At 49.1% G+C, this 23,266-nt stretch overlaps 2 protein-coding genes across 2 annotated transcripts in view; both read right to left on the reverse strand.

Moving 5' to 3' along the window:
* The window catches only part of LOC310657815 (uncharacterized protein), a 437,520-nt gene that overhangs the window by 183,494 nt on the left and 230,760 nt on the right, over positions 1 to 23,266 (reverse strand). The gene's annotated exons all lie outside the window — the stretch shown is intronic.
* Positions 2,141 to 23,266, reverse strand: part of SEMA7A (semaphorin 7A (JohnMiltonHagen blood group)) — a 50,770-nt gene continuing 29,644 nt past the window's right edge. Inside the window, exons 2-14 of the mRNA XM_083398893.1 lie at positions 22,793 to 22,926; positions 19,049 to 19,093; positions 18,074 to 18,169; positions 16,958 to 17,042; positions 15,838 to 15,948; positions 12,106 to 12,251; positions 10,717 to 10,895; positions 9,940 to 10,048; positions 8,714 to 8,900; positions 8,194 to 8,309; positions 7,128 to 7,294; positions 6,549 to 6,616; positions 2,141 to 5,569 (exon numbers count right to left, since the gene is read on the reverse strand). Of these exons, the coding sequence (XP_083255019.1) occupies positions 5,187 to 5,569; positions 6,549 to 6,616; positions 7,128 to 7,294; positions 8,194 to 8,309; positions 8,714 to 8,900; positions 9,940 to 10,048; positions 10,717 to 10,895; positions 12,106 to 12,251; positions 15,838 to 15,948; positions 16,958 to 17,042; positions 18,074 to 18,169; positions 19,049 to 19,093; positions 22,793 to 22,926 (1,826 nt within the window). The 3' untranslated portion in view covers positions 2,141 to 5,186. The remainder of the gene's footprint in view (positions 5,570 to 6,548; positions 6,617 to 7,127; positions 7,295 to 8,193; positions 8,310 to 8,713; positions 8,901 to 9,939; positions 10,049 to 10,716; positions 10,896 to 12,105; positions 12,252 to 15,837; positions 15,949 to 16,957; positions 17,043 to 18,073; positions 18,170 to 19,048; positions 19,094 to 22,792; positions 22,927 to 23,266) is intronic.

Genomic DNA, 23,266 nt, shown 5'->3' on the forward strand with positions numbered 1-23,266 from the left:
GATTATTTAAACTCCACCTTGAAGGTCGATGGAGCTCTTTCATGCCCTAATCCTTCTGGGGGGAATCTGCATGGATTTGCTCGGAGCAAAATAAGCTTCGCGGGGAAAATGATGCAAGACAACATCACCCAAGGCCCTTTCTCATGTGCCCCACCCCACAAGGGGTCTAGGGGGGAGGGTGGCGGCAACATGAGAACTGGCCTTTTCTGCAGTGGCTCCCCTGTGGAATGCTCTCCCCAGTGAGGCCCACCTGGCTGCTTCCTTACATTTATTCAGGCGCCAGGTTACAATGCCTCTCTCCAACCAGGCCTTTGGCTAAATAAACAATCTATAGCCTTTAAAATGCGTCTCTGGCAGGGGAGGGTTATTGTTTTGGCTGTTATTAACTTGTGTGTTTTTGTGTTTTTATAGTGTAATCTGCCCTGTGTTTCTCAGATGAAGTGTGATACAGAAAGAAAGAAAGAAAGAAAGAAAGAAAGAAAGAAAGAGAGAGAGAGAGAGAGAGAGAATACCTTTGAAACAGAGAGAAAGAAAAATTAACCAAAGAGAAATGAGTGGTCCAAGCCCACAGCCAAGAATGGACCCAAATCCAAAGCAGCAGCTCCCAAGCTTCTGGTCCCTATGGAATTGGCTTTGGGCTTTTAAAGAAAGAAAGGCAAGAAATCTAAAGGATGGCAGTCTTGAGAAACCGGAGGAGGAGAGAGAAAATCCCTCCATCTCACTCTGATGGAAACTCCCCAAGACTTTACAGAAATGTATTGTTCTCCAACAATACCCATGTTCCGCACTCCCCAGGGGTGGGAAGTCCAATGATCGGTGCAACAGAATTCTGCTTCCTCTGTATGTGGAAACCCCCGCACTAGGGCTGGCTGGTGCCTGGTGGAGCTGGCCAGGATTCTTGCAGGGGAGAAGGACCACGACCGTTAAAGTGGTTTCTGAGTGCTTCAAACATATGGCATGGATATGACCATTGTGTCAGAGCAAATCTTTCCCCAGTTTCTAGTGCATTGCTCCCATCACTTTCTTTTGGGGGAACACAAGAACATAACAGCCTGCTGGATCAGACCAAAGATGGCCCCAGTGGCAGAGGAACCCTCTCCGGCATCCGGGGAGGGGTGGGGCAGGGCAAACCACTCGGTGACACACACACAACATCCATACGAAGTGCGCATGTGCGGCAGCCCACCATGCGTGCACACTCCGTCCAGGATGCTGCTTGCACAGCGACCATATGGACTGCCGCGCAAGTACCATCCCGTGTGGAGTGTGCATACGCAGCATCCCATACGGACTGCGCATGCCCTCGGCCGCTCTACAGCTGGGGGAGGCAGGGGCCATCTTATCACACACACCCCAGAGTGGCACCCAGGGTGACCCATTCCCTCCACCCCCCACTTTGTATGCCCCTGGATGGCCCCTCTAGTCCAGCTTCCTATTCTCACAGTAGCCAACCAGGAGTTCCTTGTGAGAAACCCCCAAGCAGGATTTGAGGCCAAGATTCCTCTCCTCTCCTGTGGTTTCAGCAGTGATGTATGGAAGGCAGAGCTGGACCATAAAGAAGGCTGATCGCTGAAGAATTGACGCTTTTGAATTATGGTGCTGGAGGAGACTCTTGAGAGTCCCATGGACTGCAAGAAGATCAAACGAATCCATTCTGAAGGAAATCAGCCCTGAGTGCTCACTGGAAGGACAGATCATGAAGCTGAGGCTCCAATACTTTGGCCACCTCATGAGAAGAGAAGACTCCCTGGAAAAGACCCTGATGCTGGGAAAGATGGAGGGCACAAGGAGAAGGGGACGACAGAGGACAAGATGGTTGGACAGTGTTCTCGAAGCTACAAACATGAGTCTGACCAAACTGCGGGAGGCAATGGAAGACAGGAGTGCCTGGCGTGCTCTGGTCCATGGGGTCACGAAGAGTCGGACACGACTGAACGACTAAACAACAACAACATCCAGAAGAATTGCTACCTCAAACTGTTGGGAAAGGGCACAGCCATGGGGGTAGCAGTCATCGACAGCCCTCTGCTCCATGAAAGTGGGTTTGTTGCGCAAAACCTCCCAATCAGCTGCAATGGCAATGTGAAAAGGTGACTTAAAAGCACCCACAGACAGCTAAGAAGCAACACTTTTTCTCCAGTTGATTTGGACAAAGCTTTATTTATATATAAAAAAATACATTACTTTTGCTACAATGCCGCTGCAAAGCAAAATACAAATCGTATGTTGATATATTAATAACTCATACTACTTTAAAGTGCATGGGCGGGGAGAAAACTCATTCAATTAAGAGGAATGGAGCTTAAAAGCATTCTTGAAAATTGTAGTGCATTGGAGTGTTGTCTCCTTGGCCTGAAAGCAAAGTTACGGAACCATCCCTTGCTCAGCCGAAAAGGAACACTCTTAAATTTCACAGTTTACGCTTGAAGGGAGTCGTGCGCAGATGGTGACTCAACAGTGGCGCAAAGCAAAGGCAAGCAGGCAGAGGGCACAGATTACACCGCATCCAGAAACTGGCCTTCTCGCTCCAGGTGGCAAGGGAGTCACCAAAAGCCATCTGCTATGCAGAGGGGGCTTTTGCATTTCTCAGTTTCATTTTTTCCTGCATTCCTAAATTTTTCAGTCTTAAATTTCAGTTTGCTACATTACTACATCACTTTGCAATTATTTTTTTAAAGTCTGCATGAAAATTTATCAACCTTTAGCCTGCCTTTCATAGAACTTTCACTGAAATGCTCATCCATGGCAGTCCGGAACACTGCAAACATCTACATTCCTCCACAGATTGACATTTTTTGCAAGCTCATTTCCCTAGCATAACAGAGTTTTTGGGTATGCCATCTTCACTAATCCATGCATTTATGCTTTCCCCCCAAAGAGACACTTTCTTTGGTTGGATAACTGTGCTGCAAAATTTGGAGAAGTGCAAACTTCCAAGGACAGATGTTTTGGGAAGTGTGAATGAGGTAGGTTTGCGTTTAAAGGCAAAGCGAATCAAACGTCCCCCGCTAACGCTCCCCCGGCAAAGTTGCTGCTCTCAAAACTAATCTGGTGGGGAAGGTTTTCCCAACCTGTCAGGATGCTGCCTGCCTGCGCCTGTGGCAGAGGCGGCCAGCAGCCTCGCTTGACAACTGCTGCCCATGCAATAACCTTCCTTGCTTAGCTACAACCCAACTGCAAAACCCTTCAGTCGGTAGCTTTCAAGTCTCATTGGTTATGACATCAAGGAAAGCATACTTGGAATATATGTGCAAGATTAAATATTTTGGTTTTTTGCTGAAGGCACAAAACAGGAATAAGGAATCTGTGCCCCCCCCCCCCATTTTTGTTTATTCCTTTTATAATTACATCCCACCTTTCATTTAAGGAGCCGTACACAGTTCCCCTCCAACCTGTTCTATCCTCACAGCAACCCTGTGAGGTAGGTTAGTGACAGAGAGACTGTGACTGTCCCAAGGTCACATCCAGCGAGAGTTTCATGGCAGAGCAGGGAATTCAAACCCAGGTCTCTCCCATGTCCTAGTTTGACAGTATAACCACAACACCACACTGGTTCTGGTTTGGAAGAGAGAGAGAATATCTGAAGTAGTTTGTCTTTAGATACACACTTAAATGTGGATCCCCTCTCCCCAAAACTGGCTAGAACAGAGATAAGGGGGACTCATGTGGGGGTTGAAATGAAATAGACTCATTTGCCAATCTCTTGGAGGTGCTGCTGGCAGCTAACCAGCCAGCCAGCCAGAAGAGAAGACCAAGGCAGGAAACAGATGTCTGCCTTACTCTGTAATCAGCCACCAAACCACCTTGCTCAGCATCGTCTCGGCCGCCAGCTGCAGCTCTCTAAGGTTTCAGAAGGCAGGAGCCTCTTTTGTTTTTAATGCCAGCAATTGCCGCTTTCGCATGCCATGACAGTGCTTCCTCACAAGGAAGAAGAAAAACAGACCCACATCCAGATTGCTGGTCTACTCACAAGCACATGTGCACAATGTAAGAGGTAGAACTCAGCCTTGTGAACACCCTGGGATCTCCCTCTTTCTTCTCTATATGAACCGACTTCCAGAAATTAAGACCAAAAAAAAATCACCTTCAAAGACTTTCCAACATCTTTGCCTACAAGTGGCCCTGAGGCTTGTTGATTTTGTTCCCCACAAAAAGAGGATCTGATTTTTTAAAGAAAAATATAATAAATAAAAATAAATATCCTTCATCCAGTGAAATCACACAAAAGATTTCCAAACATCTGTGAGTTAAAGAGCCAGGAAGCTTCCCCCCGTCTCAGTTCCTGCTGTGATGCAGGATCAGAAGGGCAGGAAACAGTTTGAGGCAGGAAACTGCATCCCTGACACCCCACAGCACAGGCAATTGCGCCAACCCATTCTCCACCCTTGCCAGATGGACAGGCGTAGAAGCAGGCAAACCTGGGACTGGGCAGGACAGACCAGGTGGTGGCCTCTTGACAGGCCACTGGTCAGTTGCCAGTTGACCACCTACTGCTAATGGAGAATCTTCCAAATGCTAGACTAGGTCAACCTACAAGATGTTTCTTTGATCTTGGTGCATATTGGGAATGCCTTGATATACATTAATTATGCCTTCAGAGATCCTGAGCATGTATCGTTGCATGGAAAATGTCAGAAACATCAAAAGAACATTCAGAACGCCAGTTATGTAAAAAAGATGCAGCAGACCACCAAGTCTTATAAACCTTGGGCCTGAAAGTTTGCTCTCCAATCTGGGGAAACTTTTATTTAGCACGTGAGCTCTGTGTTGGGTCCTGATGCCTGCCTTTGAAGAAGCCTGACGTGGACCTTCACAAGGCCTTCTGGGCCACCTCAGCTATACCCTCTGCCCCGTTAGCTGCCCCACTGCCTTGTTGTTTGCACTGGTTCTGCTTCTTCACCCAGATGTTCATATCATCACGTTTATTTTGGCAGGACCCATCCTGCTCAGGATTCAGGATCTTGGTGCTTCTGCAGACAGAACAGCCACCAACCTCTCCTTCATTCTGCTATCAACTATGCACCACCAGGTTGCCACTTCTCTAGGCAAGTGGAGAATAGGTGGCTTCTAAGCCCAAGGGAAGAACTATATCTATTGAGGGACCCACTTCTGAGATGGAACAAGACAAACTAGAAAGAGGTACAGTTTGGTCACTTGTGCTGGTAGGCAGTCAGAAGGTCAAGTCCTCAATGGGTGAGCAAGACGACTGCCGCCATATGCAACAGCCCTAGCCAGAGGGACAAAGATGTTTGGGTGGCCCAGTCCTTTGCCATCTTATTCCTGGGCTCCTCAAGCAGCATCTTCACATTGGAGGGCTTTGTCAGGCATTCTGTCACAAGGGTCTGGTTAAACCAATCCTCCTGGGAAACGCAGGAATAAGTGCCATAGAGCTCGTCCGTCATATTGTCTATGAAGTGGATGCAGTGCCGATGGCCAGGTCCGCAATGCGCAACCATTTGGTTGTCACGGAGCCAAGTGTAAGTGGCATGGTGGGATTTGATAGAGCAGTTGAGGTAATAGCGGGCACCGGGTGCCACAGTCACAATCTCACAGTGCTGGTTGTCATCACCTGGACAGGAAGGAAAAGCAGATGGTGAGAGAGTGAGTGAGTGAGAGAGAGAGAGAGAGAGAGAGATTAAGAGATCACCCCTTGCACACCCCGATGTAGAACAACAACCGTCCGGAGGCCTTTGTGGGGCTTGTGGTGTCATGATGGGACCACATTTGACTGAAAATCCCTAGCTACTGAATCACTGTGCATTATTCCTGCTCAAGAGATCCATCTCTGTGGCTCCGATCTGGAGGAACACTCTGTCACAAGAGACCAGGGCCCTGCGGGACTTGACATCTTTCCGCAGGGCCTGCAAGACAGAACTGTTCCACCAGGCCTTTGGCCAGGGCACAGCCTGACTCCCTCCCTAGGCAATCTTCGCGGAGCTCTGGTCCAATGGTTGCCAGTGGCTTGAATTAATTAATTTTATAATGAATGATTTTAGAGTGTTCTTTGTGCTGTACTTTTGTACTGTTTTATTGTTGTTAGCCGCCCTGAGCCCGGCTTCGGCTGGGGAGGGCGGGATATAAATAAAGTTTATTATTATTATTATCTCCTTGCTCGCCAGCTGTTGGTGAACATAAGAGCGCTGCTAGATGTTGTGCTGATGGCCTTTGGGTCCCTAAATCAGCCTCCTGCAACCTGATGGACTACAAATCCCACCTGTCCCAGCCAGCACGCTCAATGGTCAAGATCAGGTACCACCGCTAGCCCAATGGGCAGGTTGCTATTGTTTAGCAAGGCCAACGCTGATCAAAAGGGGCATCATGCATACTTGGACTAGCTGGCCAACTGGTTTCCCTCCAAATCTAAAGCAGGACTGGGGGAACCTGTGGCCCTCCAAAAGCCGCTGGACTCCAGCTCCTATCTGCCCCAGCCAGAACGGCCAATGGTCGGGGTGACGGGAGCTGAGGTCCAGCAGTATCTGGAGGGCTGCATGGCTCCACGTTCCTGGTCTTCAGGAAGGGCAAGAAAATGGTTTATTTGCAAACATTACCTTTTGTGTGGCTTGGAGATGAACAAATATCCGTAACAGAATCGTGTGTTAGAGCCTGTAGCAGTGTGCTAGAAGAGAAAGAGAGAGAGAATTAGAATGTAAGGAGAGCCCAAGAACTCGCAAGGTGTCAGTGTTGACACTTTATTCAAAGAAACAAAGAGTTCAGGTTTAGTGAGCACAGCAATTCTTCCCCGTAGGTTTTGATCCATGCAGGCACTTGCACAAAGTGGGGAGGAAGAGAGTCATGGACACCACCTTGAGCTTTTTGGAGGAAAAGGTGGTACATAAATGTATTTAAGTAACAAATACATTTTTAATGCTTCGCCAAGGGTTCCCTGCAAGCAGAAAGCTAGCTCAGCAGCAACAAGGTGGGGCTAGAACGTCTCATCCTGAGATGATCACTTTCTGCATGCAGGAAGGTGTCACCCAGAAGTGCACTCAAATGGGATGGCGCAAGTCTGCTTTGTCACCTTGCTCTGCCACATGTCTGTATGCGCCGGAGAACATGCAGATATAGAACGTGCAACTGTCAGCAATGGAAATGAAGGGGGAGGAGGGTTGAAAATCAGAGGGACCTACCCATTTCCATGCTGGTCACGGTCATAAACAGAAGTGCATCTCCCGTTGATCCATCCGCAGTCAGGATCCCTCGCCAGGACGCAGCTCTCACAGCTGTCCTTATACGCCCCACACATAGCCATGGGCAGCTGAACCACCTCGCTCTCAGAGGCTACAAACAGCTCCTTCTGCAAGATAAAATAAAGCAACAGCTGCACTGAGCTCCTTCCAAACAGCAGGGCTAAGAGATGAGTCGTGCATATTCTTGAAGGGCATCATGGACCAGCCTATCTGTACCCAGTGAATGAGTAACATCAGTCTAACAGGAAAAGCAACAGCCACTGAGTGACGCACAGGAATTGCTCCTACTTTTGCAGAGGGGACTGAAGGGGATCCCTTTTGCATGCCAGTGTATTCAAGGAGCAGAGGGCTATCAATGGCTACTAGCCAGGATGGCTCTGCTCTGCCACCACAGTTGGGAGGGGCTCTAGGGCTCAAGTCCTACTTGTCAAGGGCTTGCCATAATGGTCACCTGCTTGGCCACTGCAAGAAGAGGAGGCTGGACTAGGTGGGCCATTGGCCTGATCCAGCAGGACTCCTATTATGTCACCCCTAGAACAGATACTCCCCGTGTTCAGAAAAAAAGAGCACAAGACAGTCTCAAGGTTGTGGGTTTGAGCCCCACACAGGGCAAAACCCCTGCATTGCAGAGGGTTGGACTAGACCAGCTTTCTCAACCTGCAGGTTGATGGGAGTTGTAGTCCAACATCTGGGGACCCACAGGTTGAGAACTGCTGGACTAGACCATCCCTTCCAACACTAGCAATATATGATATCTGCATGTTCGTTCTGAGATGAGGCCCTTCCAGCCCATACAGAAAAAGCGAGGTGGCACTTTTCAGATCCTTTGCACGTTTTTTGATCCAGCCACTGCTGTTCTGCCATGGCCTGGTGGGTCAGCATCATTCCAGCGACCCAGTATGGAACAAGTCAGGGGAGGCCTGCAGTTTACAATCAAACAGTCTAGAACTTTGATGAAATAAAGCATGGAGCAGGCAAAGGGAAAAGAAGGGAGGTTCTTGCTTACTCTCTCACTGTCCAGAGTCATGGTCCGAATGCCAGCAGGAGAGAGGAAAGGCTGGATCTCCAGGACGTTGTTGGCCCCCGTGGGCAAGACAGCAACTTTGTGGACGGTTCCTTTGTCTGCGTAAAAGGGCAGAAGAAAAGGTTGGGAAGCTGGAAGGAGGTAACGGGAATGTGGGAAATGATGCTGGTTGGACAGAGCAGGGATGAAGGCTGTAAGGTAAGACCTGTAGTCCTCCAGATGTGACCCAAGGAGACCTAGGTTCAAATCCTGACCCAGTACTGCTTTGGGCTGGTTGCTCCTCAGCCTGAGCAGAGGAAGACCTGTGGTCCCCAGGTGTCACTGGGCCCTAATTCTCATCTGCCGACAGCCAACATGGCTCATACAGCCAGGAGTGATGGGTGTTGTAGTCAACATCTGGAGGGCCGCAGGTTCCCTCCCCTGGCCTCAGAGAAAGGGGCAATAAGTTGCTCAGCAACGCCAAAGGGCAGCGATGCCAAGCGAGGAGCAGCTTTGACCGTACCTGTGGCCAGGTACAGGATGCTGTAGGTGCTGCCATCAGCTGCTGGGGCTGTGTGGACACCAATCTGCTGGTAGCGGTGCTTGCTGTGAAACAAGATGTCTTCCTGCTTCACCCTGCGCGCCACCTCTGGGTGACTGTCCGCCACTTTGAAGGTCTCGTGGGGGGTCCGCTGTTCTCCTTCTAGACACTGTTGGGAGGGACAGATAAGGCCACCAGATTAGGGGTGACAAGAAGGATCTGCAGCCTGCTTGCACCAGCCCTGGATCCTACCAGGAAGGGATGGAGAACCAGTGGCCAATTCTGGACCACCAGCCATGGCCAGCACAGGTCCCAGTCAGGGATGGTGAGAGCTCGAGCACCACAGATGGCCCACTCCTGGCTCTAAGGACCTTTCTGGCTTCTGCCCTGGCAACAGGCACTTCTGCAAGCTTCTCTGAGCCTTGAGCACTAGAAACTTGCTTTCCTTTTAAATATAAAAAAGCTTGCACTGTGTGAGATGCCAGTGATATGGAATTTTTGCCCCAGAAAGCTTGCAAGTTTCTCTTCCCAACCTTTGCTACATAATGCATAACAGGATTGTACAGTTCTTTTCAAAACTCCCCACCTCCAGATTTAAAGGTCATCACTACCCATTGTCAGTTACGGGCAAAACTGCAGCAAAAACGGCACAGTCACCAGCTCTCAGTCTCCTTTCAGTTCTGCGCGTCTAGTCACTCTTTGACTAGAGCAGGGCTCCCCAAAGTGGCAGGCAGTGATCCCTTCAGGGGAGGGGGGGGATTCCCTCTCAGAGGCAAGGGGGCGGCAGGAGCCGGGGATTTAAGACTCCTGCTAAGTGACTTTAAACCAAACATTGGGAAACCACATTGAATTAAAAACAGTGAAGTTGTGACTAAATGTGGTATTGAAGACTCTTGCTCAATTACTATCAGACTTTGAAAAGTTGATGTACGTGGACCAACGTCATTCATTTCGTTCAATTCATTGTTTTTGTTGGGTTTTGAATAAATGTGCAATTAACTGTGACTGTTCTGAATTGGGTTATTATCTTCTTTAGTGGCCCATACAAACTGCTATGCTGAATAATGCTTTTTGGAGGGGAGAGGGGGAAATGGGGAGGAGTTTGTGGAATCAAGGGGGCAGTGGCCCCCAAAACTTTGAGAACCGCTTGACTAGAGGATATGCCCCAGTGATAAATCCACCAAGAGAAGCAAATTTGCATCCCTTACCTGCCCAGGCCTCACAGGGGGGAGTTTCTCATGGTAGTCTTTGAGAGGCGATGTCCGGAAGACCTTACTGATGTCACCAACGGAATAGACACAGACTGCGGAATATTCCCTGGGGATAAGAATGAGAAGCAAGGGATCCGATTTATTTTTTTTATTGCTCTGCTTTTCTGTCAGCACAACTACCAAAGCAGCTTATGGGAAGAAAAATGACAATGTTAAAAACACACTGGTAAAAACACAAGCGTTTCACCAGTGACTATGATAATCTCTTAATACATCAGATCAATTCTTAGAAGCTGGTTGAAATGTTCGCAGGTTTTCAGAAGTAACTTTTTAGAAGGAGGGATGTGGCGCTGTGGTCTAAACCGCAGAGCCCAGGGCTTGCCGATCGGAAGGTTGGAGGTTCAAATCCCCATGATGGGGTGAGCTCCCGTTGCTCGGTCCCTGCTCCTGCCCACCTAGCAGTTTGAAAGCACGAAGTGCAAGTAGATCAATAGGTACCGCTCCGGCGGGAAGGTAAATGGCATTTCCGTGCGCTGCTCTAGTTTGCCAGAAGCGGCTTAGTCATGCTGGCCACATGACCCAGAAAAAGCTCACCCCGTCGCAGGGATTCGAACCGCCGACCTTTTGATCGGCAAGTCCTAGGCTCTGTGGTTTAACCCACAGCGCCACGCGAGTCCCCAGGGCTAAGAGAAACAAACAAACAATAAACCCTCCACCAAGTGTAGATGTGACCTTAGCGTTCATTTGCCCCTCGCCACGGAGCAAGGCACTCACCACTCATTCCAGAAGAGCCCGTAGATTCTCGTCTCCGACCAGTTGGCAGACTCCAGGATGAAGACGTCCTGCAGCTGGTTAAAGTGCCGGTCGTTGTCAGAGTCAACGCAGAGCAAGGTGGCTTTCAGGAAGGTGGTCCACTTGGCAGCCGAGAGGGAGCCGGTGCCTCCTCTGTCTCCCTGTAGAAACAGGAAGGGTGGTCAGGGATTGGCAGCTGGCCAAATGAATGGCAGCACACAGAACCATAGAATAGTGGAGTCGGAAGGGACCTCAAGGGTCATCTAGCCCAACCCCCTGCTCTGCAGGAATGTCAACTAAAGTAGCCAGGACAGGTGACTGTCCAATCTCTGCTTAAAATCCTCCTAGGAAGGAGAGCCCACCACCTCCCGAGGGAGACCGTTCTACTGTCAAATGGCCCTTGCTATCAGATAGTTCTTCCTGATGTTTCATCGGAATTTCCTTTCCTATACAGTGGTACCTCTGGTTAAGAACTTAATTTGTTCCAGAGCTCCGTTCTTAACCTGAAATCTGTCTTAACCTGAGGTACCACTTTAGCTAATGGGGCCTCCTGCTGCTGCCAAGCCGCCGCCGCCGCACGATTTCTGTTCTTATCCTGAAGTAAAGTTCTTAACCCGAAGTGCTACTTCCGGGTTAGCGGAGTCTGTAACCTGAAGCATTTGTAACCCGAGGTACCACTGTAATTTGAAGCCACTGGTTCAAGTCCTACCCTCCAGAGCGGGGGAAAACCATCTTTTGTGTGAAAACCCTTCAGATATTTGAAGATAGCTCTCAGGTCTCCAACCCCCTCAACTGTTCCTCATAGGGCTTGGCTTCCACATCACATTTGTGTGTGTAGACACATACTTACACATTTTGCCTCATATCTTAGGTTCTACAAATGCTAGAAACACATTTTGAAAAAGATGGAAGCTGGGAATCTGGGGGTTATGGTTCAAGGGGAAGAAAATATTCCCTTTGCCACCCACCATGGGCAACTGTGTGTGTGTGTGATCTCAGCTGGGTGTGTGTGAATGGCTGAATATAGCCTACCATGAAAAGGTAAGCATTGCATTCCCCCTCCAGTTGCTGCTCACCCCCACCCCTGCCTCTGGCACACACAAACACAGAATGTTGCCCATGAGAGGATTGGGCCCTTAGGCTAAAAATGGCCCTAAAGTAACTGCAGCTACTTCTTCCCAAACCACTAGTATTTAGTGCGAGACCCAATGACATGACGTAGCCCAAGGGAGTCCTGCTCATTAACACCAATGAGTCTACTCTGAGTAAGTGGCCCCTGAGTCTGATCTTCAGCTGCTCCCGCGGCTTCTCATGCAGCACCCAGAGACCCCGGCACAGCCTCCCAGACACACACACCCCACACACACACACCTTGCACAGCTGAGCCACCCTGGAGACATTCCTTGGGGCGGCTGCGTTCTTCGGCCAGTCGGGGTTTTCTTCTCGGAAGAAGTAGTAGATCTTGTCATTGTAAGCCTCCTCTTGTTTTATGATGGCAGCCTTCACAAACTTCGGATCTGCAGGCGGAAAAGACAGAGAGACTGTGAGGCAGGAAGGAACTAAGGAGGACGTTCAGCTAGCGCAGTCTGGCCAGAGGAGACATCTTAAGAGCATAGGAGTCGCCTGCTGGATCAGGCCCATGGCTTATTCAATTTCCGTACATTTCCGAGCACAATTCAAAGTGTTGGTGCTTTAAAGCCCCAAACGGCCTCGGTCCAGTATACCTGAAGGAGCGTCTCCACCTCCATCGTTCTGCCTGGACACTGAGGTCCAGCGCCGAGGGGCTTCTGGCGGTTCCCTCATTGTGAGAAGCCAAGCTACAGGGAACCAGGCAGAGGGCCTTCTTGGTAGTGGCACCCGCCCTGTGGAATGCCCTCCCACCAGATGTCAAAGAGAAGAACAATTACCAGACTTTTAGAAGACACCTGAAGGCAGCTTTTAATGTTTAATAGACTACTGTATTTTAATACTTTGTTGGAAGCTGCCCAGAGTGGCTGGGGAAGCCCAGCCCAATGGGCGGGGTATAAATAAATTAACAATAATAATACTATTATAGCATCACTGCCTCCAATTGTGGAAGCAGAGAAGAGCCATTGTGGATGGTAGCCACAGACAGCCTTCTCCTCCGGCTCCATAAAGCTGTCCAGTCCTCTTTCAAAGCCATCCAAGCTGCTGGTCATTGCTGCCTCCTGTGTAAGGGAGTTCCATAGTTTAACTCTGTGCTGTGGGAAGAAGCCCTTTCTGAATCTCCCAACATTCGGCTTCACTAGATGAGTTCTAGTGTTCTAGTGTTACGGAGAGGGGGATGAAAGTTTTTCTGTGCCCACTTTCCCCTTGAAAGGCATAACGTTACAAACTTCTATCACATCACTGTAGAGTATTCCCTGTCCTGTGTGACTAGAATGTGGCCTAGTCAAGTTCTGGTTATTTCAACCCAACACATCACCTATTCCTCTCCTTTTCTCCAACCTAAAAAGTCCTAAACGCTGCAACTTTTCTTCATGGGGAGTCGCTCCACCATTTTGGCCGCCCTTTTCTGAACGTTTCGTTTCATGGCTCCCCCCCGAAGTGTCCTGGGAACTGTAGTTTGCTAAAGGTGCTGAGAGGGTTGTTAGGAGACCCCTCACAGAGCTCAGCACCGATGAACCCATGCAGTTCTCAGATAAGCAAGGGCACCCACCTTAACAATGAACAGAGTGTGCGGGGAAATGGCAATTTCTCACTGTAGTGAGACTGAGGTGACTATTGCTCACAAGTTAATGATCAAAGGTAGTGTGGCCTAGTGGTTAGAGTGTCTGGGAGACTGGTACCTGGGAGACTAGGGTTCCAATCCCTACTTGGCCATGGAGCTCACGGGGTGTCCCCTTCAGCCAGTCACTCACTCTCAGTCTAACCTACCTCACAGGGCTGTTGTGAGGATAAAATGGGAAGGAGGAAAACAGCGTAGGCCACCTGGAGCTCCTTAGAGGAGAGGTGAGATACAAATGTGAGGAAGGAGGCGAAGGAGGCCTCATACACGACCCAAACCGATGGAATCAATGGAAGCTGCAACAAAATGTTGCTGCGTGGAGTGTCCATGAGGTGCCGTTCCATGCTGTCTCCTACACATGCAGGGCCGTCTTAAGCATACCCGGCACCGTGGTGCAAAGATCCATCCGGCACGCCCCCCCCCCCGGCAATTCCAAAACAAGGGAGGGGGCGGTGGAAAATGTCCTCTGCCTCCCCCGCCGCCCCGATCCCTGGCGTGGTGGTGGCGATTAAGCAGGAAAATGTGCTGGTGGGCATGCTCTCTGGTGTCGGGGCGCCCGAGAAGGCAGACCAGGAAGGCTGCGCGCCGCCTTTCGCTAGGAAGCAGGAGAACAACGACCCCATCGTTAGCATATGCAGAAACCTGGGAAGGAAATGACATGCCTGCCAGCCATATAGTTGGTGGGGCACAGCTGGCGGGCATGCAGGGAAAGGGGAGCCTGTCAGCAAAGCCACACAGCTCCCCCATTCGCTGGGGCACCCCTGAGAGGCCGGCGCAACGCACCACTAAGACCAATGGGAAAGATGGCTCTGCTCCCACCCAACCTAGCTAGCCAATCAGCACTCTTTCGCCTCTGAGCATGCTCAGTCCTCATCAGGCTCATTTTGGGGGAGAAGGGTGTTTCCCTCTCCCTCAGATTTGTCCCCCCAAGATATGTTGTGCTTCTGCAACTCCCAGAATCCCCCAGGCCTGCAAACATCTCCCTGTCATGGGCGGATGTGGCTACATAACAGCCCACCTGGGAGGACTGAGATCACTCTTTTTGCTGCCATGACGCAGGTGTCCCCGCAGAGGAGAAAGCCTCACCTGTGTTGTGTACTGGAAATGCCCCTGGCAACCCCCTACGTGATCTCAGAGGGGAAAGGTCCTCCACAGGGATCCGCTGAGCGGAACACTAACGTCACCTGAGGCTCACTGTGGCGGATCCTCCTGGCACTGGGGGAACTCTGCCTCCGTGACGCTCCTGGCACAAGAGGCACCCGCTGGGCTGTTATCACCTGCTCTGAGCCGCTCCCTCTGGGGCAAGGGTTGTGTTGGTTTTAACGCAGCAACTTCCTCCTCTCGTTTGACGCTCGTTTCCAAGTGGGGAAGCCCTGAAAATCTCCAGGTTCTCCTCCTGTCTCCCATGAGCAGGTTTGTTGTGTTAGTACCTCGTAAGGCTGCTTCATTACGCCCCACACAGGTCTAACTTCAAGGTGTCTCTACACGGGTGCAAATGCTTGTGTAAAAGAGCACGTACTGTTGATTTGCACAGATGAGCTCTTGCACATGCAGACTTGCTGCAGGGTACCTGCGAATCACCGTACAGCTCAACTACTGGGGTACACAGAAGGGCACAGGAAGTACCCTTGTTGGATCAGTGTAATGTGTGAATGCACCTGTGGAAAGGGCTCTAGACCTCCTGGCAGCCGGTTCATAGAGTCACAGAACGGCAGAGTCAGAAGGGATCCCAAGGGTCATCTAGCCCAACCCCAATATGCTGAAATCACAGCTAAGAACTAAAGCCAGCTCCAGGTTTGAGGACGGTTCTCAATGAAATGTGCTCTGAGGGGACCCTCTCAGAGCTCCTCTGGCCCAAATGGCAGGCAGTGGCAACACTCCAAATGAGTCTGGGCAGCTGGGAGCTGCCAGTTTAATGCCCCTGGGGTGGAGTCACTGGGAAGGGTTTCAGGGGCAGCTACCAGGCACTTTTGGAAAAGTTAAGGGGCAGCAGTTGGCCAAGAATACAGCATGCCAGTGCCGACCCTGACTCGCTCTTTACCAACTGGGCTGAACTCCCATCATCCCCAATGAATTTGGCCAGTGGTCAAAGGGGGGTGGCAGCTGGGGTCCAGCCACACCTGGAAGGCCACAAGACACACATCCTGAATTTCAACTAGAGAAGGCAGGTTAAATGCTCTGAAGCCTTGACAGCACCATGCTATTGTTGAGAAGCCTTATTAAGCCAAGTGACCCTCAACCATCTCGTGGGTGTGCTGCTGGCAGACAAGGGAGAGGCTGAGCAGTCTGGGGAGCCCCCTCCATCGGGGAGACTGGGGACCCCCCCCCATTCCTTCAAGACCTGCCACACTCACTATTCATGACGGTGTCGCTGGTATAGAGCTCCGTAAATCCTCGAATCCGACGGAAGCGAGGTGTCCGCCCATTGAACTGGTGCTTTCTGATGGTAGAGTAGATGTCCTTGCCTGCGAGACAGGAAGAGAGACCAGTGGTAAAGAGGAATGCAGGTGCTAAGCCATCTCAGAAAGAAATGAGAATGTCAGGCCACGGCTTGAGATGCAGCGAACTGGAGCCGAAGACCTCGAGAACAACCTCAAGTCACCGCTTTTCAAATATGGAAAACTGCGCTTCCCACAATTTATCCAACAAGACTGATAGGGGGGATAATATATATAAATATGAATGTATTTATTTTAAATTAATAACGATATATTTTTTTTTAAAAAGAGAGACTGATAGGAGGCGGAACAAACAAACAAGAGATGAGGACCCACAGCTGCCAATTGCTTGAAATTCTCCAAGTTTGCTTGTGATCAAGTGTGAAATGGGATGCAATCAAGCAGATCTTGTTTAACCTTTGAAAGGGTATACATGCATGCGTAGCCACAAAACACAAATTCATTCTTATGCAGCCTTAAACTGCTTGTAAATCACCTTTTATACATTTTCATTGCTTTTGAGGGTTCCTGAAAAAACCGCACATGCCCCCTAATTGGCTGTGGCTGCCCATAATGTAAATTAAATTTGTGGTTTATTTTATTGTTACAGTGGTACCTCGGGTTAAGTACTTAATTCGTTCCGGAGGTCCGTACTTAACCTGAAACTGTTCTTAACCTGAAGCACCACTTTAGCTAATGGGGCCTCCCGCTGCTGCTGCACGATTTCTGTTCTCATCCTGAAGCAAAGTTCTTAACCTGAAGCACTATTTCTGGGTTAGCGGAGTCTGCAACCTGAAGCATATGTAACCTGAAGCGTATGTAACCTGAGGTACCACTGTATTATTATTGGAGAGGCCTGCCAGGTGGGGAGGGCGCTTCAAGACCCCTTGCCACGCCATCGAGAATGTAGGGCCCGAACTCTGGGCTAGCACAGCACAGCAGCTTGGGAGGAGGAGAATGGTGCTTGAGCGAGAGGCCTGGCTGCGTGTCCCAGCTGGGCCAGAAATTCATTCAGCATTAATGCAGAAAAGCTTACCATCGAAGAGGACAAGAGCGTTTTGATTAGGGGCAAAAGGCGCCAGGCCCTGGGCACTGGTCCCTGGCTCCACCTTCCCATCTACCTGCAGGAGGAGGGAAAAGAGAAGTTGAGCAGATATTTCCCACCTTTCCAGGGTCTCACCAATACAGGGGGAGTGAGAGAGAGACGACTTTCAAACTCCCCTTTTCTCACACCCATGACTTTGGTGGCAGTGGTGAAGATGAGGAGATTTCACCCCTCCCATATCCAAGAAACTCCTGAGGAGTCTGCTGATTCTGCAGAGAGGAGGAGGCGTGTTCTGCTCTCTACTTATTCTGCTCCAGCACCACATCAAAGAGTCAGTCGGTCAGTGAGTCGGTCAGTGTGTGGGTCAGTCAGTGTGTCGGAGAGAGAGAGACTGAGTGTTAGAGATTGTGTGCTGCTAAGAGCAGCTGCAGACACTCAGTGCGGTTCAGCATTCTTTATGCTTAGACCTATTTAGCTCTCTATATAGTTGTATAATAGTTGTAGTTATAGAATAAAGAAGAATATTCTACAGAGCTGCTCTCCGAGTTGTTTATATACTCTGCTAGACTCTGCTGTACTCTGCTGTGCGATGACTGTCTACTTGTTGGAGTGAATCCGGTGCTCACAACTCTAAGCTGTGAGTCCACAGCACTTTGACCTGTTCCTGTGCAGAAGGTGGTCTCTGGAAGTGCTAGCCAGCTCGCCTAGCCCAGTCGGGCTGAAGTGTATGAGTCAAGTTGGTGGCACTGGCTCAAGGGCGATGCTGACAGAAAGTGTCACCTGCATACCCTGGGGGTGGACAAAGGCAAAAGGGCGGATCCTGGCCCCCAAAGGATATGCAATCCAGAAGAATAGCACAAGGGAGCAAACATAGCAAGGGAAGAGGAAAGCAGGGGAAGAAGATGAAGTCAACGCCAACATCGCCCAGCTAGAGCAAAGGAGCCTTCCCACAGACACATCTCCCATCAGCCCCAGCCGAGCCAGTGGTCAGGGATCAGGACATAAGAGGCGGCTTGCTGGATCAGGCCCACAGGGAAGGCTCAGGTAGGGTGACCGGCAGCGATGTCTCAGGCTTAAAGAGAAGAGGGGAAAGCAGAAGCTGCGTACCAAATTCCAGCAGGTGGGGCTGCAGGCGTTTGTGCCACAGATCAGCAACTGGTCCTCATATTTTTCCAGGAGTGTGAGATAGTTCTTGGCATTTTCCTGGAAGAGAAGTGGAGGCGGTTAAGGTGAAGAATCATAGAACTGTACAGTTGGAAGGGACCCCCAAGGTCATTTCGTCCACCCCCGCTATGATGAAGAGGACCAGAAAACGACCCCCAACCATCCACTCCCATCCTGGAGATCCCACCAACAAGACAGAGACTGTCTCCCCAAGGCCTGCACAGCTGGACCTCCTAATTTTAAGGTAGGGGTGGGGAACCTCAGGCCCGGGGGCCAAATGTGGCTCTTGAAATTCTCCCCCAGGCCACCCCCTCACAGGGCCTGCTTCACACCCTCCTGGAGTGGTTTTGCCCATCCGGACTCTGTCCTTGAACTCTTCTCTGTTTTGCCACTCGCTTGTCAGGTTAGAGGTCAGAGAGGGCTGTGTGTACAAACTAGCTTACAACACAAGGGCCAAATTTGCACTCTGCTCACTTTTGCATCTGGCCCCTGGAACGTCATCCAGAAGGGAATGTGGCCCTTGGGCTGAGAAAGACCTCTCTCTTATGACTGCCAAATCCACATTTAGTCCAAGCATCCGCAGATCTAGCAGAGGCACAGAAACTCTTTGCGAGGCTGAGCTGCAAAGTATCAGGCCAAGGAGAAGAGAGGAAGGGGAACCTCAAATGGTGGGGGAATGAAGAACGTCACAGCAACTGGCGCCTTCTGCATGCAAAGCACCGGCTCCATCACTGAGCTCTGGGCCCAATCCACCTGCTGAATCATTCAACGCAGGAGAACACCTTTCTACAGATGGTGGGAGATTAGCTGCAGCAATTCCTCCAAACATCTATGTTTTATACTGTTGTAAACCTCTTCGATATATTTCTATGATACTGTGGGGGGGAAATACTATAATAAACAAAAAAGCAAACTTACCTGTTTCCTGCAGTTGGACAGCGTCCTGTTGGTTTCAATAAGCACCTGAATGAAATGGGGAGACAAGATGCCCACATCATTTTTAGGTCAGCTTGTTCACGGCCTCCCACAACAGAGAAACAGTGGGAGGAAATGCAGACTAGATTTTAGGCGGAACCTGTAACAGGTGCCACAGTTCCACAGATCAAAGCGGCTGAGGGGGGCACAAACAAGCTTCCTCTTCTAATAACAACACCCAAAACCTGGCCCAGTAACAAATCGGCAACCCGTACAGATCTCTGAGCAGAGGAGCAATATGCTGACAGGGTCTCACCCATGTCAGCACCCAGGCTGAAGCATTCTGAACTCACTACAGCTTCCGGATCAAATGTGAGGGAAGTCCCATGCATTGCCGCCATCCAGTTTTGAAAGACATGACATTAGTAAGTACTTTCTGAGGGTAAGAGACGTTCGACAGCAGAACAGACTTCCTCAGAAGGTGGTGGAGATCTTTAAGCAGAGGTCAGATGGCCATGTGCCAGAGATTCTTCAATGAGATTATTATTGTGTTCCCTTCCAACTCTACAATTCTATGATTGCTGCTGGGACTGGGGAATCTGGCTGGCCCCCCTGGAGTTGGGTTCAAGGTCCAGGCTGCTTCCCTGGATAGGGAACCTGACAGTCTAGGGGAGGAGAACAGAACAGTGCAGCCCCAAAGAGGGCCTGGCTGGCAGCCTGAACTCTGCACTGCCACAGTAGGTCCACTTGTCCTGATGTTTACCATGAGAGCTGGGAAATTATGAGTGCTGGAAAGTTAACAGCTTCTCCATTCCCTGAGGCTACACCAAAGCAATTAATTTGTCGTTGAGACTTTGACATTTTTCCAGACCAGCTAGCTCCCTGAGGGAACTGATTCTTCCAAGTCTGCAAGAAGAACATTCGTTTGACATGAAACTGACAGGAGAAATGTTAGAAGAATATTGGAATGAAGTTATATGGTTTTAGCAGAAGTGTTACTAAGAATTATATGAATATTAATTGTTAATGCGCTAAAGTGGAAAATTTAAAGTTAAACTGTGTTAGGATAAATTATAGAACAAAAATTGGGAAAGAGGGAAAGGATTTGTTGAACTAGCTAATTTGAACTAGAATACAAAAAAGGGAGGTGTGAGGAAGTCGAGGAAACAAGCAAATGAAAGATAATGAAATGAAAATTGGATGTGTTTTTAAATGTTTTAATTTTTTGTTCTTGTTGTTTTGTGGTATTGTTTTTTCTTTTTATTTTTTTGATGTATTGTGTGTTAAACTTTCATTGTTTCTTTTTCTCTTTTTTCCTTTTCTTTTTGTAATTATTAAACATTTAATAAATATCATTTTTTTAAAAAAAGAAACTGACAGGAGAGACCCTTTTCCAAATTTAGGCAGACTTCCAAACGGCTGGATTATTCTGAATTAAAATGGAAACTACAATTCCAAGATCTAATCTGTGCTTAGATGGTGAAGGAGTCTTCTCTGAATAAAATGTAACTGGAAACAGAGCAGGATTTGAAAAGTTGCTGTCATCTGTCTTCTCTGGAGGTGACGTCAAACCACTGTGTGAGCAACACCAAAGTGACCTCCTCGGGGCACGGGCCTGGTCAGTGTGCAGGGAGGTCCTGGGCTGCCCAGACAAGACCCCCTCTTGGCCTCACTGATGGGGTCCAAAGGAAAGCAGAGCAAGTGCTACAACAGCAGCAAGAATACTCATCGCAAAGTATTGGAAGACACAAGAACTACCCACACTGGAAGAATGGCAGATGAAGGTGATGGACTACATGGAACTGGCAAAAATGACTGGCAGAATCAGAGACCAGGGAGAAGAGACGGTGGAGGAAGATTGGAAGAAATTTAAAGATTATTTACAGAAATATTATAAAATTAATGAATGTTAGAATGATGTTGGATGGAGGTTAAAGGGTTATTAGTAATAATGTGGTGAAGGAGCATGGAAAATTTGAAGGTTAAAAAGATGAAGAATTAAAGGTATAATACACTAAGATAAAGATAAAGATAAGACAGAGGGAAGGGATTTGCTGATTAAATATTTGAATTGGAATACAGAGAGGGGAGGTGTGGGGAAGTCTGGGAAACAAGCAAATGTAAGAAATACTATGAAAATGGAATTGTTTTTACTTGTTTTGCTTTTTATTTTCGTATTTTTCTTTTTCTTTTTTTATGTGAAAGTCTTAATAAAATATTATATATATATAAAAAAGGAAAGCAGAGCAAGACCTCTGGCACCAGCTTGGCTGCAGGTATTCCCGGAAGGAGGCGTACAAGGTGCCGCCACCCAACTGTTTTAGGGACTCTGGATTTGCGTAGGCTTTACTCCTTAGCCTTTTCTTCTCCCAAAGATATCCCACAAGGCAGTAGAAGCTTAGGATCAAATTTTCTTTCTCCTAGATGGGCTACCTTTCCAGGTTGATGAGCCCCATCTGATCCTCACTTCCCTCTACAGCACAGGCAGAAACTGCCTTCTTGACCCATAATTGGTCTCATCTGCTCAGTCTGCCGGAGTCTGTCTTCGCATGCAGCGCAGGTCCCTAACTCACTGAAGGCTTGAGACTCACTGGCTGCCTTCACCTGGTTTAGCTGGCCAGTCAAAGCCATTTCCTGGGAATGTGGCCGCTGTCGCCTGCTGACAGCTTCTAGGAACCACAGGGGAGAGCTGAGTGCAGGGTGGGAACCAAAGGTGGACAAATACCCCAGAAGGAGCACAACGTGTCCCCCACCAGAGGTACTACCCCCCCCAACACTCCATTTGAAAAGTAAGTAACCTTTTTCTCATCTCTCAACAGCACCCCAGGCTGCATTTCCTGGGAAACGAGTTGGATGGCTGGTATTCGAGGTTTGGCAAATTGCCCTTCTTGAAAAGGTATCTCATAAACTAAAAGGGCAGAGCTCAAATGACTGGTTTTTTAATATATGACATGATTTTATTCTGTATACAAATATTGAGGCATGTGGTGACTCAGTGCCACCAGTTTACGTGAATATCTGGAAAACCGAAGCCTTTACAGAACCTTTATTGTCAATAGCGATGGAACTCACTGGTGGAAGATGCTTTTGTTTTTATACTTATTATTTGTAAAGTGAATCTTTGTAGGAGTTTGTCAGGGAACTGCCATCGGAGCTGGAGGCGGAGAGGAGGCTCCAGAGGGATGGTGGAGAGGGTCCCAGTAGGGAGAGAGGTAGCCCATCCGCTTGGGAAGGAAATCAGTGTAACACCAGTGGAGAAGGGGGGCAGATGGAAGAATCGGAGAGGTGGCTCCAGGACTCTTCGCCGGAGACCAGCGGAGAGGGCACGAGTATTCCGCTGCCCACTTTGCGCAGAAAACTTCCGCGCAGGCAAAGTAGGAGGAGACTGGGCGTCAAACAGCTTCTATGCTGGAAGAGGTTTAAGAAACGCCCACTGACGGATTCTGCCAGCAACTGAGGCAGCCATGGAACTTGAGGCTGTTCAGACAGAAAGGGTTCAACCAGGCAACCTAGACAGGAGTAACGGCAACTTATGCACGAGCAACCCCTAGAACCATTACAGAGTTAATACTTTCCTATCCCTTTGGAGCTGTGCTGCATCTTTGTACTTTGTATATTTCATGGCTTAAATTTTGGATTCTTTCTTTTCCCTTCCTTTTTGTTACATTTGCACTTTTTGTGAATTAAAGAAATGAAAAGTTAAAAACAAAAAGCAAATTTGCGAAGCGTTGTCCTCCATCTCCCTACCGTAAAGCTGGTGGAGTTCTCAAAGTTGTAGTAATGAAGCGTGCCGACTGTCCCCACAAAGACGGAGGGGGCCCCTTGTTCATGGTAGAGCACAATGTGGCCCTCCCTGGGATCAAACCGGAATCTCTTCTCACCTACAAAAATACAAAGAGGAAACGGGGAACATTCGACACCGCATTGCCAATTCCGGAGAGGCAGGTTCTGCAGACATTCCACAGAGGAATTGTGCAGCAGTGAGGCATACCTAACCGACTGGTTTTTCCCACCCTTAAGAATATAGGAAGCTGAGAACAGAGGACGCTGGCTCATCCTGAGTCAGACCATTAGCCTAGGGTTACCAGATGTCCCGGGGACAGTCCCCGGATTTGCAAATCTGTCCCCAGGAAATGTGGCAGTGGCAGCTTCAGCTCTGGCTAGCTGGCTTCAGGAGCTGCTCGCTGCCCGCTGACGTGGCGCCCGCCATTTTTCCTTACC

Source organism: Podarcis tiliguerta, assembly GCF_965153285.1.
Source record: "Podarcis tiliguerta genome assembly, chromosome: 9".
Taxonomy (NCBI): domain Eukaryota; kingdom Metazoa; phylum Chordata; class Lepidosauria; order Squamata; family Lacertidae; genus Podarcis; species Podarcis tiliguerta.